At 39.0% G+C, this 19,865-nt stretch overlaps 1 protein-coding gene across 1 annotated transcript in view; it reads right to left on the bottom strand.

The window, feature by feature from the left end:
• Positions 1–19,865, bottom strand: part of ABCC4 (ATP-binding cassette, sub-family C (CFTR/MRP), member 4) — a gene marked incomplete at its 5' end in the record, with an annotated part of 133,360 nt that overhangs the window by 63,125 nt on the left and 50,370 nt on the right. Inside the window, one exon of the mRNA XM_010190819.1 lies at positions 538–617. Coding sequence (XP_010189121.1) covers positions 538–617 — 80 coding nt within the window. The remainder of the gene's footprint in view (positions 1–537; positions 618–19,865) is intronic.

The raw sequence follows: 19,865 nt of genomic DNA, 5'->3' as shown, positions 1-19,865 counted from the left end.
TCAGTGCTTTGTCCATCTTTCTTGTCTGCAGCAACTTATTTCACTTGTCCTATTAAGGCTATTATATTCACCCTATTACTACTAATCTTTTCTTTGTAAATAGCCACACCTATTTTAATCCAAAATGGTGTGGTAAGCATTTGATTCTTTGTGGAAGTAGACACGTAATTAGGTTAATCTGTGCTATCTTTTCATGTGAGTTGATTGTTTCTTTACTATGGACATATTTCTTATAACAGCAATATGCTTGCCAGATTGCTTGGAGGCAAATCAGGAGCAATTTACCAAGCATGTAGCTACTATGAACTGAAATCCTGACATAATAGCAAGCTGTGTACAGCCACACCTACCTGCCAGTTATTACTCATGTTAGCTTTTTACTGACACATTAAATTTCAACCGCACCTTTCTTTCCCAAACAAGCACTTTCATTCAACTCAGCTAAGTCTGTAACAAATAGCTGATCTTCACCAAAGTGAACAGGAATCTGAATTCAGAATGCAGCGCAGAAGCCTCTGACATGAGCAACTCAATTACCTGCATGAAGTCCAAAAATGTCAGTGGAAGCAAGTCATCCAGGTGGCCAATATCTTTGGAGAAACGATTTAAGATTCTTCCTACAGAAACACAGAGAAGAACAAGAAAGTAAATATAATTCCTTAAAAGATCAAAATATCTTAAACACACCACATTTTACCATTTTAGTAACAGTAAAAAGGAAACAGCTGGAATCTGAAGATAAAAAGACACTTTTTGAAACCACCACGAAGGGAAGCTTTTACAACCACTGCAATATAATTTGAATAATACTGTTTTACAAATGCCTTTTGCCTGAATATAAAAATTTTACTTAATCTGCTAGGAAAAAATATGATGGGTTTGAAGATAATAGTTCAGTAGAATTCAACAGGTGAAACACACATGCTTTACATGTTCAACTTGTGTAGGTAAAGTTTTACAGTTCAGATAACTCAATACAACTTTCATCAAGTAACATCAGCCAGAATCTGCTCCTATCCTTGGCTGAAGCTCACTAGTGCATGCACGTCCTAGATAGATCATAGCTGATCTAACTGATCCTTTTCAGTATTTCTGCTCCCACCCTTCAATCATTATCAACCATTATATATGGATTCAAATTGCAGGCATTTCTGAAAGAAAATCTGAGATAGATGTGTGTTCACGCAGCCTACCATGTATACTTTCTCAAAACCTTGACAATACTGATCTTTATTAAAGCTAATAAAACAATTTTTAATCTGCTGTCAGTGAAGCATTTACACTTCTCTCTTTTCCAAAGTTCTACTTGAGTGAAAAAATCAGTTACAGCAAGAGTTCTTTAATAATTAAAGTCACAATGCTGCCACCCATAAGTGGATTGCTATCTTTCTCTATTAATCGATATCTCTACTCACCAAGAAAGAGTCTAAGCTAAGGATGGGAATGTGGCCTTTTCTAAGATGTGTAATGCCTGTACATGCATTCACATTGCTTTTTTATCTACATATATCTTGATTCAATTATTACTTTTAACTGGTACAAACACATTCACTGCACTGGCAAAAAAAGAATTTTTTTTTTCTTTTCAAAGGAGCTCATTAAACTGAAAGTTGTTAAGTTTAAAGTTTCCACAGAGTGTGTTGGAGACATAATTCAGAGATAAGAGCATTTACTTAAGTAACTTCTGTAGCAACCATCATTCTAGTTTTCTGTTCACAGCTGTCTCGGAATTAGGAATTTTCTTGTATAACGTTGATTTCTTTTTTAGGGGAATAAAAAACACCAAGCAATAAACAAAACATAACCTCCTCAGGCCTCAAACACAACTCCAAAGAGAGATACTGGTGGCAAACAGCTTGTTCTGCACTACTTTACTGCCAAAGGCAGTTATTTAGGCATACAACAGTAGGATTTGTCCTATTTTTAGGCTTTGCACAGATAGGGTATATAGTAGCACAAGAGTCAGCAAAACCTCTTTCAACTGTTTCCACCAGGAATGGCAGCTAGGGACGTTGCCTTTCACTTACTTCATGTTGGGGTAGGTACATAAGAAGGAACTCCAAAGCAATTCTTTTTTTAAAGTTTCCTTTTCCTGTGATTTCGTTATGTAGGGATTGGTCATGGAAGAATGATCTAGCACTATTGCATACGTGCCTTAACTAAGATTTCTTTATATCTCAAAAGATCACATTTCAGGTTATTTTCAAATGAACCAGGACTTCAGTGGCAAAAAGAAAATCATTCAAAGAGGTTAAATGCTTCCTTCTGATAAAACTTTCCTTAGCAGCCTGCCCAAGAGAGGCAGAGTAGGGAAACAAGATGGCATACGGGATTTGGTTTAGCAATCTGTTCCCAGCTTTGTCACTTGCCTCCTGAGTGACTTCACTTTATTTTACAGAGTGAAGGGCAGAGCAAGGAGAGGTGACAGTGCCAAGCCCCTCCATGAAACACTGTGAAACCTACCAACGACAAGCTGTATGCAGGGGTAAAGGATTATTCCCACAGTGCGCAAACACCACCTTAATTCAGACTTAGAATCCTCCTTTGCCCTTTAACCCAAAATAAGGTTTATCTGTAGTGGTTTCAGGCTGACAAGAGAAGCTATTGTGGAAAGGCCATCCTGTGTGACACTGCCAGGAGGCAGCAAGGTCACTCAGGCTGGCTACTTTCCAAGGCCACAGGACACGCCAGGTCTATGCCAGCACTTCCAGCAATCCAGCGATGCCTTCATGGCTTCTCTCATCCCACAGGTGGTAGAGCACATCCAAACTTGTCCCTGGAAAAGCACTCCCATTTTGTACGGTAAGGACGAAGCCTTTAGGGCTAGAGGAAGCATTACAAAATGCTTGCTGTCGAAAGTGGTTTTAGTTTCAGTTCCAACAGCATCTTGGAGTTCAGTTCTCATTTCTATTGACGAACGACCCATTAAAGTTGCTCAAGGAGAAATTTTGCAGATTTGAAGTATGGGTTTTGGGTTTTTTTTGGCAACTGTTTGGCAGCTGTGACAATCTCCAGCCATTTTCTAAGAAAGTTTCAGTGTTGCAACAAGGAGAGCTATAGGCCGCAGGCACGATACAGATCTGTTCCGGCACTTTTGGGGGTAATAAACTGGCACAGATATAAATGAGAGCTGCAGAATACTTCTCTTCATCCTGCACACTAAGACTGACAATGCCACAAGTCATTGCCAAGTGTGACAATGTCCTGCTCCAGTAAAGTTCTTTGAGGGTCATGGTCATGAAGGAAAACTTGGCTCACTTGAGCCGGCCTTAGTAGTCCTCTGATCTTACTATCTCTTCCATATATCCACTAACTCCAGCTCCCATTGGTAATCAAGCTGCTAACTGATTGCCAAAACTGTATTTTTGGCAATTGCCTTACGAAATTTTTAAGTATGACACTTTCTACAGACTGTGTTCTGACAGAGCTGCAAGCTGCCATGAGGAAAGTGAAAATTAATCTGACGTTATCAATAAAACATGAAAACATCTTTTAATCTGCCTAATCCCTTTTAAAATGTAAATACAGTAATTCTGTAAAATGACGTGGACTAAAATATGAATGAGTAAAGGAAACAGTATATCAAAAATAGAAACCTTGAAAACTGGAACCTTTTGCAGTCCACCTGATACAATTAAAGTAATTTAAACAGTGGGGACTTGAATCGGCTACTTCCCAGATAAACATTCAGGTGAATCTCTGGTAGCAGAACTTTGTTGTTTAAAAATTTTCAAGTTATTGGGAAAAAAAATATAATTTATGGTCTATTTAGTGTTTGCACACAGTAATTCTGGAAAACAACACCTGAAGTCATTAAGCCTAGAAAATAATTTGCTTCTTGCTAAGAGGTCCACATCTCCCTCTCGTAATGTTAATACTTTTCTACTGCTAAAAGCAAGCTACAAAGCCACAAACCTTAGCCCTATTTTTGTTGTTGCTGGTTTTCAATGATATTACCCCAATGACTGTATAAAAGAAAGCACAGGCCTGGAGATGCATTTCAAATCCTGTTCACATGGATATAACTGAACTGGGATTTTATTCAACACGTCCTATGCAGAAGCAAGCTACAGTAAGTAACCCACTAAAGCAAGCAACTTTCCTCACCATCTATGAGAGCAAGCAATGCACCTCCATGCAGAAGTGCTCATGATTTGGAAACAGCTGCAAAACGCCCCATAGCTATCCTGATATTGCATCCAGAGCAATTGCTACATTTACAAGGATGTCTACAAGTAAATGAGGTCTGTTTCGCAAGGTATGAAGAAACAACTGTTTCCACTTACTGGAAGCACAGTAAATCAGTGGCTTGCATATGCATTATTAAGCATGCAAGAGAAAACATTCTAGACATGAAAGTTAAAGTAGCCATTTTGAGTCAGAACTCAAAATGCTTACAGTTATGACTACAGTTTCTACCAGCATTTGCAAACTTAACTTTTGGGGATGCTTCTTCAGATTAAAGAAACTGTTGCATCTGCTATTCAAGAAGGGCAGGACCTGCACAGCTCACAAAAAACCCCCACAAAATCCATTATTTTTCTCTCCAAAACTTCTAATATCCTTCTCTCTCAAACTTACAGATTATCAACCTCAACTTCCCACACTATTTCATACTTCAAAAAACCCCAGTTCCTTAAGTGAGCATTTCTGTGATACAGACATGTGATGAGACAATAATTCTTAGATCTAGTTCAGTATTTTCAATTTACAAACATTTTCAAGCTCACTTAACACTTGCACCCTTCACTTATCCCACAGATTTCGGTCTGGGCTTCAAAAGCAAAATAAAAAACACTAAATCCAAAACTTGTAAGGCAAAGGAAATTTCACGAAGCCACTAACAAAAAAAAGTCTTTTAAGAAATCAAGAACTAAATATGCCAATGTTACAACAGCATCCAAATTTGTGAGCAGTATCTGGTGCTTTAATCATTCTCAGGCTTCCACGTGGGTGCAGCGTCAGTAGCAAGCTGCAAAAGGGAACGTGCTCTCTTCAACAGCCCTGTGTTTGTTTTTACATCAAATAACTCAATCAGAACACACACTGTTGTTAGATTTCTTCCAAAGTAATTAAATAACTATTCAATGTCAATTAATCACAGTTAAATAAGGGTCTGTCACCAAAGTGCTAGGTACACATTTCAGACTATTTAATGGTCAAATACTTGGCAGTATCAAAGTTAAACAATGATTCATTAAACCTACTCCACTACACAATAGCTAGGCTAAACTTGAAGTGAAAGAATCAAACCTCCTTTGTTCTCCATGAAAAAGATATCAAACCTCAGTATGTGATATTGTTTTCTTCCTCACTCTGTAAACTGCTTTAATTGCATGAATCAGAATGTGTTCAGGTGCTACATAGCCACTTTGCTTCTGCAGGTGCCTCCTGATACTTGGGAACAGATGTTCAAACCTATCATCCAAATACTGAAAACACTTGACAGCGTGCCACACCTATTTAAAATGTTTATACATACTTCACCATGAAAGAAATATAATCCAAACTGAATCAACACTTAGGATGTAAACACCAGAAAAGAAAGTGATTTTTTTTTTGTTTAAAGAAACTAGGATCCTCCACTGGAACAGCCAAACGCCACCAAGAGCATTCAATGTTGCGCAACCTAAATTCCAAACATCAAGGACCCTAAGAGCAGTAGTACATTATTTCTAAATGTTATTTGGCATTTCTAGTATACTTTGTTGGCCACTGCATTCACTGAAATACTTCTGTATAACAGAACAGAGTGGGCAGATTGATTTTATATACCTTGCAAAGAGTTTACTAAGCCTGTATACCCTGCTTCATCACACATTGCCAAAATACTTTGCTGCTGCTTCTCTAGTCCACTGACTTGCCTTTCTGGAGAAGAAAAAGGTTTTAAGAGAAGGTCTTTGTAGGGATGGAAAGCTTTTACCACTTGTGTGTGCATGTGCAAGCATGGTCTGGGGATTTTTTTCCCCTCAGAGATCAGGCTAATCCTCAATCCATAGAATTTTAATTGCATCACACTTTAGTTCAATACACAAACATTATTAATAAATACTGCTTTGCATAGTAACCTAAACTCCTTCAGGGAAATTGGCCCAAATATCAATTTTCACATACAAGTTCACTGCATTTACCGGGGGGGGAGAAATATTCAAAATCTCTTTATCTACCCTGCAACAGTGAAGCCAGGAACGCTCCTCAACTGCCCAGCCTCCATGAAGAAAAAGGAACCAATTAAACACCATTATCTCCCACTCCGCACTGCAAACTCGCAGAAACCTGCCTGAAAACAACTTGCACTGCTAGGAATGGATTCAAGAAGGTACCTAGTCATATCTATACAACTAAATGTAAGCAACCCAAACCAGGACTGCACACCTTCTTAAAGGCAGTCATGCCACAGAGATGCTCTTCTGGTGCAAGACAACTTTAATTTAGAGGAACCAATGTTAGACAGTTGAAAGAGTGCACTTCACCACCTACTTTACTCAGTGAGGAGATACTGGAAGGCTGCTATAAGGTCTCCCTGAAAAAGATGGCTTCAGGGAGACGTTATAGCAGCCTTCCAGTACCTGAAGGGCCTACAGGAAAGCTGGAGGAGGACTTTTACAAGGGCAGGTAGCAATAGGATGAGAGGTAGTGGTTTTAAATTGAAAAAGAATAGATTACATTGGATATTAGGAAGAAATTCTTCACTCTGAGGGTGGTGAGACACTGGCACAGGTTGCCCAGGGAAGTTCTGGATGCCCTCTCCCCGGAAGTGTTCAAGGCCAGGTTGGATGGGGCTTTGGGCAACCTGGTCTGGTGGGAGGTGTCCCTGCCCATGGCAGGGGGTTGGACTGGATGAGCTTTAAGGTCCCTTCCAACCCAAACCACGCTGCGATTCTCTGAGAAGCCCCCTACACTCTGCTGATACCAGGCATCGGGGGTCACCACTGGCATGAAGGAGGCAGAGCGCCGGTACAAGGGTGGCCACTGTGGCATGGTGTCATCACCTTGCTCAGTCCCAAAGAGACATGTTACAGCAAGCCACAACTCAGCCTGTGTGTATGTAGAGGTGTTAACTTACCCTAAAGAGAAATCATGTACTTTAACGGTCCAAATTACAGCTTATAAAACCAAAGTAATTTTAAACGTATGCACGGTAGTAAAATAACGCTCAGAACTGTGTTATGTGGTAATAAAAGCATACTCAAAGGTAGGGATAAAAGAAATAGCTGCACAGAACTGGATATGTTTAAATGCCCATAGATTTAACTATGCTGAACATGTTTCCCATTCTGTCTGTGGTATAAATTGACAGCTCCCCACACATCTTGCTGTTAAGCTATGGCATTCAGTGACTGATAAGTCTTCACCCCTGCTCAGTTCACACCCATATGGCAGGAAAAAGTAAAAAAAAAGGTAAGAAAAAAAAGTCCTGCAACTACAAACAGCCTTCCATTTCATCAAAGCAGCGGCAACGTAGATTGTCCATATCAAATGTTGGCAGGAAGCAGACATTACATCAACCTTGTAAAATACAACTATGAAATCAACAAAATAATTAAAGATGGATTACTGACTTTGAAAGGAATTGTAAGTTTGTGAAATATTTCCTCAGAAAGAAATCTGGAAATGCATCTCCTGCATAGCTGTCAATTACTGATCTACTCTGGCTTTTCTTCCGTATTTCTACAAAGAAACGTCAATAGGCCTGTTATCTTTTTTTAATATACATTTAGCACCACATGTCCACACGAACTGCCATATAGAGCATTACTGTCTTCCCCACAGGCATCCTATAAATATAAATAAGAAATTCTACCCCTTTTTTTTTCTGTAGCAGCCTGAAACTGACAGGAATATTATCACTTTCTTAGACGTTTGCAAATGGGCACAGTGGTGCTGGGCCAAAATATGCTGAGATCATAATATCCATTTATCTAAACTGCCAGCATGTAATGAATTCAGGTGGGATGCCTTCTATCCAAATTAATTTACTACTTGAAAAGGACTTTCTACACAAATGCTGTCAAACAGGAAAACAGGAAAAGAGAAGAAAACGTGAACGCTGTGTTTGATCTTATTTTTAAGTGTAGGATCTGAAGAAAGAAGGATAACTACGACAAAGATAAGAACGGCAAACAGGCTTCTTCGGAAATGAATTTCTATTTTTACTGCTGGTGGAGATGCCTACGTTGCCTAGTACAAATACACTGATTCTAACTGTACGGTTGTTTCTTGAGCTTTCCAGACCACTAGAAACACACAGTATTTTAATAAACTACCGATTAGAATCACCCTGCTTGAGAAAATCAAAATAGGTCAATGCTCCGTGCAAGCTGACTTATCCCTTTCCTAAATTAGGTGGTACAGTTGATTTGGTTTTTCTCCTGTGTCTGCTCAGAAAAGCATCTATATTAGCATCAGTTATCACCAGCCAAAGTCTACCTCCTCACTTAAAATACAATGCAGAAAGGAGATAAAAAGTCTTCATTAAAAACAGAAGCACACAAAGAAAAACATAGATTGGGAAAAAAAAGTATAACTTTCCTTCTTTCTCAAATCACTTTCATGTGAAATCTTGAAATACCTGCTGCATTGTAACTGCCTTTCGTATTACGTATCATTACCAATTAAGCAAGTTGGCTGCAATTTCAGGTTTAACATAATCTGCGAAACAGAATTTAGCTTTGGTGCTGTATTAGGCTTGCTAACAAAATGATCTTTTTTACAAAAGCATGATAAAACCGGGATAATATATTCATTAGCAACTTTCAAATTATTGATCCCTTCAATGATACCCCAATAATGAACGTTCACAGAGTACTTAATTTGTAATCCATTCTGAAAGAAAGTATTGGAATCACTTCTGGCTACATAACAAGGTTTTGTCCCATAACTTGAGTACAAAGCCACATCTCTGCTTTGTTATTAGATTGACAATAAAAGGTGACACTCATCTGACTTTGTAAACCCTCGTCTTCTGCTTGGCATGTTCCTTTGGTTTCATCATTCATTTTACCTTCAGTTTCTTTTTCTTTCCTCCTCCGGAAAATGTGGATTGTTTGGCATGGGGAGATGCTCTCTAAAGTTCATTCATTATGTACCCGTGCAATTGATTCCTGAAATACCTTTTCCTTTTTAACTACTCATACTATAAAAAAGCCACTGCAACAACATGGGTTTAGTTATCCAGAATTCGCAATGGATGACATTGGATAATTTTCAGTGAGGTTTTTTTTCCTGTCTTGCATGAAGTGCCATTACTACTGAACTCAAGAGAAATTCTGGTACAGCTATCAGAAAATTAGAACTGTGTCTCTTCCAGTTTGCTGTGCAACCAAAGCGTTTGCTTGGAAAAATTTGCTGTGTGTTCAAAAAGACACACCCTCCATGAAATTACAAATGTTGCTTCAATTTAGGACATTTTGAATCACACGTTAGAGCATAGCCACAGAAAATTTGGAAACAACTACATTCACAGCTTGGCTACCATTCACAAAACCACAGAGGAAGAAGATATTGGGAAACCTGTCGTCCTGTTTATAAAGGCAGAGCCAAGCCCAGGGGTCAGGACACCTACGTGAGACGTGAAGGTTGGGCAGAGGTGCAAGGGAACATGTTATTTTTCCCAGTCACATTGAATATGGGTCGCCCACCTCTCCAGTGAGGGTGTTAATTGCTCCACTGGAGGCAATTCTGCGGTAGGGCTCCTGCAGCCTCTGCTCCTGAAGCTGCTCTCCCTTTGGGTGAATCAGAAAGCAAGCACGGCCCCGGAAGAAGGCAAATGAGTGCGTGCCTGAAGGCTACAGCAATCAGCATGGGAGGGACTACAGCTGGATTCAAATCCTCCTCCTCTTTTGTTTTATTTTGGGGCCTAATTTAGGGCACAGAATGGATCCTCTCCTGCAGAGTGGGCTGTAGGGTATAAGGAGGGATGACTTCACTTCCTCTTCAGTTTTGTGATTGGCACCAAGTTCCACCTGCGAATCCTGGCCGAGAGACAACCAAAAAATCTTTTGTCTCAGAAAAGCTGAAAGCAACCGCATCCCAAAGTGTTTCGACTGCTCTCCAAAGGAATTCAGATACAGTTGGACAATGCAGTTCTTTCAGCCATCAGCTTCTGGGGAAAAAATATTACTATAATGTAAACTTCTTTACAGCCTAAACTATAATTAACACCACTGAAACGGAAATGGTGTGTATAATATACATTCAAATGAGAAAAAACGCAAAATATTACCTCTTCTCTACTATTTAGTATATTCATTACATTAAAAGAGAGAAATTTTCATAAAGAAATTAAGAAATACTAAGCATTATAAAAAGTTATATTGCACTGCATATGACTTTACTGTACCCCCCCCCACCAGGCAACTATTAGAAAACTTCACCTTAAAAACAAAAAAGAAAAATGTACTAGGAGTAAGTAGCTGCTGACCATACTGAAAGACTACTAGTGTATAAATCAAAACTAAAGGATCTTTAATAGTCATGTAGAAATATACCTTAAATTCATCTCCCTAGATTTTTTGGCAGCAGAATGCTAGAGGTTAAATGATTTTAAATTATTTTTAAAACATATGGTTACATAAACATCACTTAAAATTAAAGAAAAATCTAACATAGCCCTATAATTTTCTATTTTTTCATGGCTTTTAAATGATAAGAAACTTAAAATGATAAACATAACTATGTTAACAGCAACATTTTTTCACATTTCTGTAAACAGAGAAAAAAATTCACACACATCAAGAAGAAAAAAAAATATGGCTTCACTGAACACTCATTCAAGCAAAAGTTAATACAATTTACAATCTATTTTGTCTTTGTTCAATTCAAAGACAGATTTCACTGAGAAGCTTTGCTTAACAACTGTCCAGCACTATCAACTCCTAAATAAATAGGCAAAAATAGAAGAGTGCTGCCTACAACGAGGGACTCCTGAGAATGCTGCCATTTGTTATTTGCATGACAGAAACACCCAGAAGGGGATTAATAGATCTGAAGTGGGAAGCAGGGCCTCACTAGGATGCACGCTGGACCATCAGGTAGCCAGCAGCATGCCCTGTCCAAAGAGTTGCTTGTGTCAGGGAAGAGAAACCAACACAAGTGACTGTAAGAGGAGAAAGAGAAAACAGCAGTAAGCTGGAACAGAAAGTTGCAGGGCAAGATGTGTGCCTTTTCACTTTTTTTTTAAAGTACAGGAAAGCAAAGGGGTCAGGGAATTAAATGAGTTTCTCCACCCATATGTTTTAACTCCTGTCAGTGTATAGTTAGTTACACTGTGGTTACAGTGATACCGGTGTATCCTGAGATGAAGAGCCAGTTTGTGGATGAACTTTGCTGCACAGAGAGCAGGAAGTTATAAAGATGTAAGCATGAAAGATAAGCAGCTAAAATGATGATGGAGGGAGGAAAAAAACCAGGAATGGGCCAACAGCTCCAGGTGCAGAAACAGTGAAAGCTTTGCATGGGAACAGGGCTAATGCTCAAGCGAAGCCACGCTCCTTTCTACGCCTCCCTGGCAGACTCCCTCAAGTACATCAGGGCCGTAAGATCACAAAAAAGCCTTCTCTCCATCTGGCTCTGGGGAGGAGCTGCAAGACAGAACTGTCAAAAGACGAGCTGGTAGGAACAATCACAGCAGTTGCTGAACTTGGGATGTTTGGACATCAAGATACTGACTGGCATTCTTGCCCTGTGCAGACTGGTTGCTCGTACGTGCCCTCTCCTTCAGCCTCTACTTCATTCCCTGCAAATCTGCTCCCCATTTCCTCTCCTCTCTCTTCCCTCACCGCTGTTTCTTCCATTCCCCTTCCCCATTGCTTCTTCCATTTCCCTTCCCCAAGGAAGGGCACGTGTTCTGGATACAATAAGCATGCTTGAAAAAGAGGAGATCATGTCAACCCGCGCACAACGAAGGCATGAAGCCTGACATGGCGAGGCACAGGCTAGGAAGCGTGGAAGAGTTTGGGATGAAGGAAATGAGAGCAGAAGGTGAACAGAAGGTGGTTGTCACACTGAAACAAGAAGAGGGCCTGAATTAATGTTTTGGAAATGCAGAGTGACAAAAAGAGCCGGATAAGGGAACTATAACTACACATGAGCCATAAAGGCAACAGGAAGGGTGTTTTACACTAAGAAACACGGGAAATCCTTACAGCAAGTGAGAGATCAGGTTCTAATACAGTTCCCTGATTAAAACTGTGGAAGCCAGAAGGTCACTGTCACCTGAAGGGAGACGGCAAAGTGCACCTGGGACATACTGCATAACCGTAAGTGTTTGACACATACAGACTATTCACAAGGTTATACTTAAATGAGGCAAGACTCACTACCTATGGAGAGAGATGCCTTTAAAGAACAATTCAGAGGATTTTGGTTACTTTCTGCTTTAAACTGCTCTTACAGGAGCATACTTCACTCCGTTAACCACAAAACTGCAGGGGCAACAGCCAGTTGTGTCTCAAGTTTGTCTTCAGAGTATACTCCAATTAGCTTTCTTAATTTCACTCACACGAGGTCTTACGATTTCAGAAGATCAATTGAGATTTCAGGTACAAGAATTCTCAGTAAAAGTTTTCTTTCTTCCTTCAAAATAAACATGTCTGGCAAAGACTATGTCAAAAAAACTACCTTTTAAGTACCCATAACCAATATGTAAAACACTAAAAAAAAATCCTCTCACTGACCTAAAGCACAAGCTGAATTTTGGAATAAACACTACAAATTTTACTAATAGTCACTGATCATTATCTAATCCCAGACATTCTGGGAAAGGCTGTTTTAAAATAACGGCTTTGCCATTATTCTGTGTTAAAAAAGGCATTAACCAAATCTTTGATAAGGCAGGATTAAACGGGGAAAACACACGTATAATAACAAAATTAAATGACAGAAAATTATCCAGTGTTCGTCCTTCCCTCTTTACAAAACAGCACGAGCACAGAACTTGATTGTGGATCAATTTGTGGATACATCGTTTAAAAATACAAAACAGAAGTAGAACTTCAAGCAAAATAACCATAGAAGGCAAAATTGTGTCAATAACTCAACCACTATTAATATTAGAGAGTATTAATTAGTAACAACTTAGCATTGTAGATACTTAATTATAACATTTAGAGAACAAATGTTGTCTCTGATGGTTTTCAAAATGCAGTTTAACTTTAGAATGCATATGAAAAGCATCCAATAAACTTTTCATCACAGCTGAATGGTATTTACAATGCCTCTTTACTTTCTGAATGTCTATTTTGTCCTTGAATGACTCTGGAGAACAAGTCCTTAAATAGCAATTCACATTCCAAATACTAACACTCAATTCCTAAAGTTCTCAGTGGTCAACAATACAGTGGGCATGCTTTCAGGAAGAGGTCACAAACAAGTTTAAGTGTTTGGATCACTCTAAAACCTTTTAGGACTTTCTGGACAACTGGGGGGTTGTTTGTTCATTTGTTTTGTTGTCTGGGGTTTTTTGTTTTGGTTTGGTTTGGTTTGGTTTTTTCCCAAAGGAGACAGAAATGTCTCTTGACATCAAGGTTCTGTACCCTTTCATAATCCAGTGTTTTTCTGGAAAAATTGTCATATCACAGTCCACATAGAAAAGGCTGGTCCTACGAAAGCAAAGTCTACACATGATCCATGTGGTGAGGTCTATTCCACATTCCAGAAGGTTCCCTACTTCAGTGGCGTACCACCCTCATACCTGCAGAAGTCTGTCCACAATGGACTACTTGGTACGATTAGGACCTAAATTAAGTCATGACACCACAAACTACCTGAACTAGAAACCCGAATAAATATCAAAAACAAAACCCAAGGTACGCTGTAAACCAGTATCACTAAAATGTTACCGCTCGCATGGGTCTCAATCTTTCCTCCTCATCAGACACCCAAAGGACCATTATGTTCAGAAAAGAATGCCTGGAAGAACTGAAGGGTTCTGACATGAGGGAATTTAAACAAGCTGTGAAACCCACTGAGGAGGTATGACTCATCTCCGAGGTTTAAATTAGATTATCAACCAAGTGAAGCAGCACAGTAAATCTACAATAAAAGACGAATGCCTACAGGAAAATAATTTTTGCCCCTAGTGGCAGATGCTTGAACTTTAAAGGATCTGAGACTAAGCTCTTTGTCTAAGCCTTCCTGACAGAAAACAATCGAAGTAATTTCTTTAGTTGGTCCAACTTTGCTCCATATGCCACACGGAAACAATATCTAAACCCTGTAAAAGAAAGTATATTGTCACTTCTAAACCAATTGAGGATCAAACAATTTACAGAAACCAAGACTTATTTTGCTGACAATTAAGCTCTACCACCAAGGCTTGAGATTCAATGAAATTTGACAATTGTGAAGAAAGCTGCTTTTGTCCAAGTAAGTCAGAAGCATTTGCAAGAATCAACAGAAAATCAGAAGACTGAATTAGATCGAAGTATCAGAGCCTTTGAGGACAGTCTAGAATGCACTAATTAAAATAACTGTCTTGCTGTGTTTCCTCTCTGAATTGCTATTACAGCAGAAATAGGCATATAGCAAGAGGCTAATTTGGTCTGAGGAGCAAGTGCTGTGCTCATCACACTTCCTCTTACACCAGCAGCACATTTGGTTGTCTGTTCTGCTGGTCACGCTCCACTGCAAAGAACCACCATTCCCGCTTAAAACGTGAGATGAAAGACATTTGGAGAAGAGGAGACTGAGGGGTGACCTCATTCATGTTTATAAATTTGTAAAGGGCGAGTGTCAGGAGGAAGGAGCCAGGCTCTTCTCTCTGATGTCCAGTGATAGGACAAGGGGCAATGGGAGCAAGCTGGAGCATAGGAGGTTCAATCTGAACATGAGGAAAAACTTTTTCACTGTGAGGGTGACAGAGCACTGGAACAGGCTGCCCAGAGAGGTTGGGGAGTCTCCTTCTCTGGAGACATTCAAAACCCGCCTGGACGTGTTCTTGTGTGACCTAGTTTAGGTGATCCTGCTCTGGCAGGGGGGTCAGACTGGATGATCTTTCAAGGTCCCTTCCAACTCCTAATATTCTGTGATTCTGTGAATCATTGCTGTACACCAAATCTAAGGGACACAAAGAGACTTTTAAATCTTTTTTTCTCCCATGCTGAAAGCCATCACATTTACTACAGAGTAATTCAGATACAACTCAAAGAAGTCTACAAATTCCAGTTGACTCCAGTGCTGGAGTTCACTAGTTGGCAGAATATTCTTGCATCTCCTCGTCATGGAATCAAAGAATGAATACATTATTCTGTTTTTTTTCAAGAAATGTAACAATACCTTGTTCTCCTTCTGCCTGTTTAATTGAAAATTTGAAATTTAATTGAAAAATACAGAAGATTTCTATTAAAAACACCACCATGCCTACTGTACAATTAATAAAAAGTCAACAGGTATTTGAAAGTCTTGCAGCTCGTGAGAAATACAAGCCACAGAAGCAAAACACAAAGGTATTAACAAACTAAGCAGTGCTCACAGGACTACATTTTAAGCTGAAATCAGATCATTTCAAAAACTTGGGATTTTTGCATTTCATAAGATGTTAGTCTCTTAAGAGTACATAATAATAATAATACTGCTTTATTGCATGGATAATATGGGAAAACAATTAATGAAATCCCATTTTTCCACAGGAATGCTTCTAGTTTTTAAGCAAATGAAAACTTCTGAAAGTGTCAGATTGGACACTTCTACTCTCAAACACTCAGCAGGCTTTAAAAAATCATCTGTATAAGCCCCCATAACCTCAATCATCTGTATAACCTCTTTTATTTGAGAAACACCGATTTCTGAACAATCACTTCTAAACACTGTTCCTTAAGCCTTTGGTAGTAGCTGAGCAACACTGGTTATTAAATTGAGATGCAGCAGGGTTGGTTTTTTTCCTTATCTCAACTTAAAAAAAAATATACATTTGAACTGTTTTCTCCAATTTTTTCTGTTGGGGACTTTCAGGGGATTTAAATGTAAGCAGCATTTAGTAAATGGCTTTGAATTCAATATTAAACCATACTCGTAGCTTAATTATCAAAAAAAGATCAATGTCACTACATATTTGGAATATTAAAATTCGTCAGCATTACAAAAGCCTCAAGGCACTTTTTTCTCTCAAGTTTGGGTTTATTTTGTAAGTGCTCCTTAGATAAGGTTTCTTATTATTAGAACAAGTCTGTTATAACTACTTTTCTATTTAAAATATTGGGGAAAAAAATGTTCCCTCTATATTGTTAGTTCAATAGGAAAAAAGTTGGCACTTCTAAATCTAAACCCATCTATATTTTGCAGTTCTGGTGCTTTCGATTTGCAGAGGTTTCTGCAGGTATCTTTTGTCCTAAATGAGCATTTAATATCTCTTTTCTCCAACAGTAAAGGAACATTTGCTGACTAAAGGTAACTACTACCAACTTTCCCTTAAACCACTTTACCATTTTTAAGTCAGGAAATACCAGAAATACTCTGGAAGGCTAACAGTAATTGTTTATTTTTGGCCAGTTGTGGAGACTGGGGGGGGGAGAATTGTTCTTCTGAAAGAAGACTGAGGAATGAAGGAAGGGAGAAAGGAAGAGGCACTATAACATTAGGCAAAGCATGTGTGTTTTGTATATATATGTAAATAAATATTTTTTATATGTGTGTATGTGCATATATAAAAAGAAATTAATATTAAAACCATGGCTCATTCCTTTCGCTTCTATCTAGTTGTAAATTCAGTATACTGAAGATTTTAAGATACCCCGAACCCCAACGCTGTAGGGGGTAGGAAAGACAGCTCTTCCCAGCAAGATTTAGAGCAAAAGCCAAGCATTGGTGCTCTCAGTACTGCCTTGGAAGAGCCTGCCTCTCTGTCTTCTACCTATTAAACCCAGGCTAATGTTAACCTTTGTGAATACCCTTCCTTGCCTGGTCATTCCTCATCATACATAACCTTTAAACTGGAATCTTAGGTTGCTAGAAAATAGAAATAATTATGGATTTAAAGTTTTATTATTTTATGCCAGAAAATGGTCTATTTTACTCACTGAACCCTTAACTTCTATTACTGAAAGGATAATCTTACCATAACAAAGATGCTGTTTGTACTTCCTACTCAACAATAACTTAACCAAGAAAGTGCCATGCAGCAAATCTGTTCTGAACAGGCGCAGGAACCCCTAGCACTTAAGTTTGCTTTTAGTTTCTCCATCTGTAAACTGAAAGAAAGTTAGGCTCCTGTCTCACCAGGTGATGCAAAGATTTACTCATGTTTACAGGTTGCAACGAAAATAGAAGGTTCTTCATTAAGTTGCTCAACATTAAGGATATATTCCCCTGTTTCAGTGAGAAGGAAGAGAAAGCAAACATGAGTGATAGACAGCAACAGTACTTCGGAAACTGTTCATTATCCCACATAATGAGAAGATCACTGCAGATAAAACATTTAACAATTTAAGCCCAATCTCTCTAAGTGAAGACAGACATCTACCACCTTCTCTCTGAAGACCAGCATGACAGATTATAAACATAAAACAAGTGCACTGGAAGGAGAGACGACTGAGATAGTGTAAAGTATTTACAGGTTTAAATGTTCATATTAAAAAGAAGAGATTAAAAAGCCCAACACTGAGCAAAAGCCCTCAGTATCTAATCACTTACTGCCCTTTAGGCATGTTGTAGAAAGGATGGGGTAAGAACAGAGTTCCTGTATGAGAAATTACTTATGACATCTTAAAAACAGATGTAGAAACTCTGTCCGAAAATTCAGACCAAACTGAATCTATTTTGAGTTGTGAACATTCAAATTGATGAACGTGAAATTACGCTGAGAAATGAATACACACAGGAACAAAGAAAGATGTATTCCCGATGAAGGGAAGCTTACCACAAAGCAGAGTGCTTTTTCTTGCCTACGCACGAATTAGCAATATTCTGCATTGCATCATTTGCATATTAAACAGACAATAACTCCATTGAGAAAAAACAGGTTTGCCACACACAGAGAAATCTCACCACATCTGATAGAAAGAAAACTGAGGAAGAGAAGAGTTAGGCTATCTATGCTCCATTCATTACACTTCAGAATTGCTAGCAATAATGTCCGCGTTCCAAATCTTCCCCTTCTCAGTTTTCCATGCACCTTCACAGAATCAGAGTATTAGGAGTTGGAAGGGACCTCGAAAGACCATCCAAGTCCAGCCCCCCATCAGAGCAGGATCACCTAGACTAGGTCACACAGGAGCGTGTCCAGGCGGGTTTTGAATGTCTCCAGAGAAGGAGACTCCCCAACCTCCCTGGGCAGCCTGTTCCAGTGCTCTGTCACCCTCACAATAAAAAAGTTTTTCCTCATGTTCAGGGTGAACCTCCTATGCTCCAGCTTGCTCCCATTGCCCCTCGTCCTATCATGTGACATCAGAGAGAAGAGCCTGGCTCCTTCCTCCTGACACTCGCCCTTTACATATTTATAAACACATTTAGATTATTCTGCACGCTGTGCCTCAACACAAACACAGGCCAGCTTATATTTACGCCCAAAAGAGGGCAGGACACGTGCAGAAGACAGTGTGTAAAGGGGTTGGGAGAGGTGGTATAGTAGCATTCCCAGACATGGAAAGCAGAGTATAAATTCAGGTACAGAGCGGGTAAAAACTGATGAGGACCATGCCAGAGGACAGAAAATCCATTAACTTATGAGGAGCTCAACTTTCAACTTCCTTTTGAGTTTACGCTAGCTCTGTGAATACAATTTCCTAACCAGCATTAGGTAAGTAATGGCTAAAGCAGCCTCAGCTTCTCCAGATGTTTCAGAAATCTCCTCACTCCACAACCTCTCATTAAGGAACACCACAACTAAACACTCAGCTCAAACCCAAATCAAAAGCTACAGCAACAAAATAGGCAAATGAGAATCACCCAGGAAAATGTTCACCAGAAGCTCAAATTTAAACAAACATTAAAACAAACCTCCGTGAATCTGCTGTTTCCAGTTTAAAGTTACCAACCTCACAGTCAGTACTGCCACAAGCAATAATTAATGTTCATCACATACTACTATTCTACTTACAAGACTATTGTCCAATAACTAATACAACAAAAATGTTCTTCCTATGTTCGATGCTATTTTAAAATACTTTGTACAGCTCTTTCAAGACTGGTAGCTGTCAATATACACAGTGTGTCATAACATCAGCTCCTCCAAATATAACGTTATCTTGCATAAAATGGTATCAGAAATCAAAACCTGAAGGAGGTCCTGCATATATATTCACCTGAATACATAACTAAAAGCCTCTGACAAAGTACCTGCTGATTCTGTCAGGAAAAAAAACACCTGGGGAAGGCAGTGAAGCAAGCAAGTAATGTTGTCTTGTACTATTCACAAAGCGCTTAGTAATTAACTCTATCTAAATTTTCTATTTTTTAAACTGAACAGCACACTGAAGTTGAGCTCGATTCAATACCTCCTCTTCCCTAACTCTTGATTTCTGTCCTTTATTATTTATTCTTGATTGCCAGAACAGGCAGATCCACAGACAACATCCATTCTTTTCTACACTTAAATTTTAATTTTGGATAGAGAAGTGCCTTTTGTTTCCAACCCCTCTCCAAGATCACCACAGGCACAAACTAATCTTCACTTGTTGCATAATCTGCAAGATGCTGGCAATCTGAAAAAAAAGGAGGAAAAAAAAAAGAAGAAAAAAGACTAATTAATTCACCCAGATGCTGCAGTGCAGATTACCTAGGATCATCTGGGAGAAAGATTTCTGTGCAGTATAAAGCAGAAGAGAACTAACGAAATGAGTCTGCACTGTGATAGACCTGGTTGTCTTTTATTTTATAACCATTCAGATTAAGGGAAAAAAATAATTAAAAAATAGGCTGCTTCTCTGCAA

The sequence above is a fragment of the Mesitornis unicolor genome, unplaced genomic scaffold (assembly GCF_000695765.1).
Source record: "Mesitornis unicolor isolate BGI_N332 unplaced genomic scaffold, ASM69576v1 scaffold4448, whole genome shotgun sequence".
In the NCBI taxonomy this organism is placed as follows: domain Eukaryota; kingdom Metazoa; phylum Chordata; class Aves; order Mesitornithiformes; family Mesitornithidae; genus Mesitornis; species Mesitornis unicolor.
Note: the sequence above shows the minus strand (reverse complement) of the source record. Positions and strands in the feature narration are given on the sequence as shown.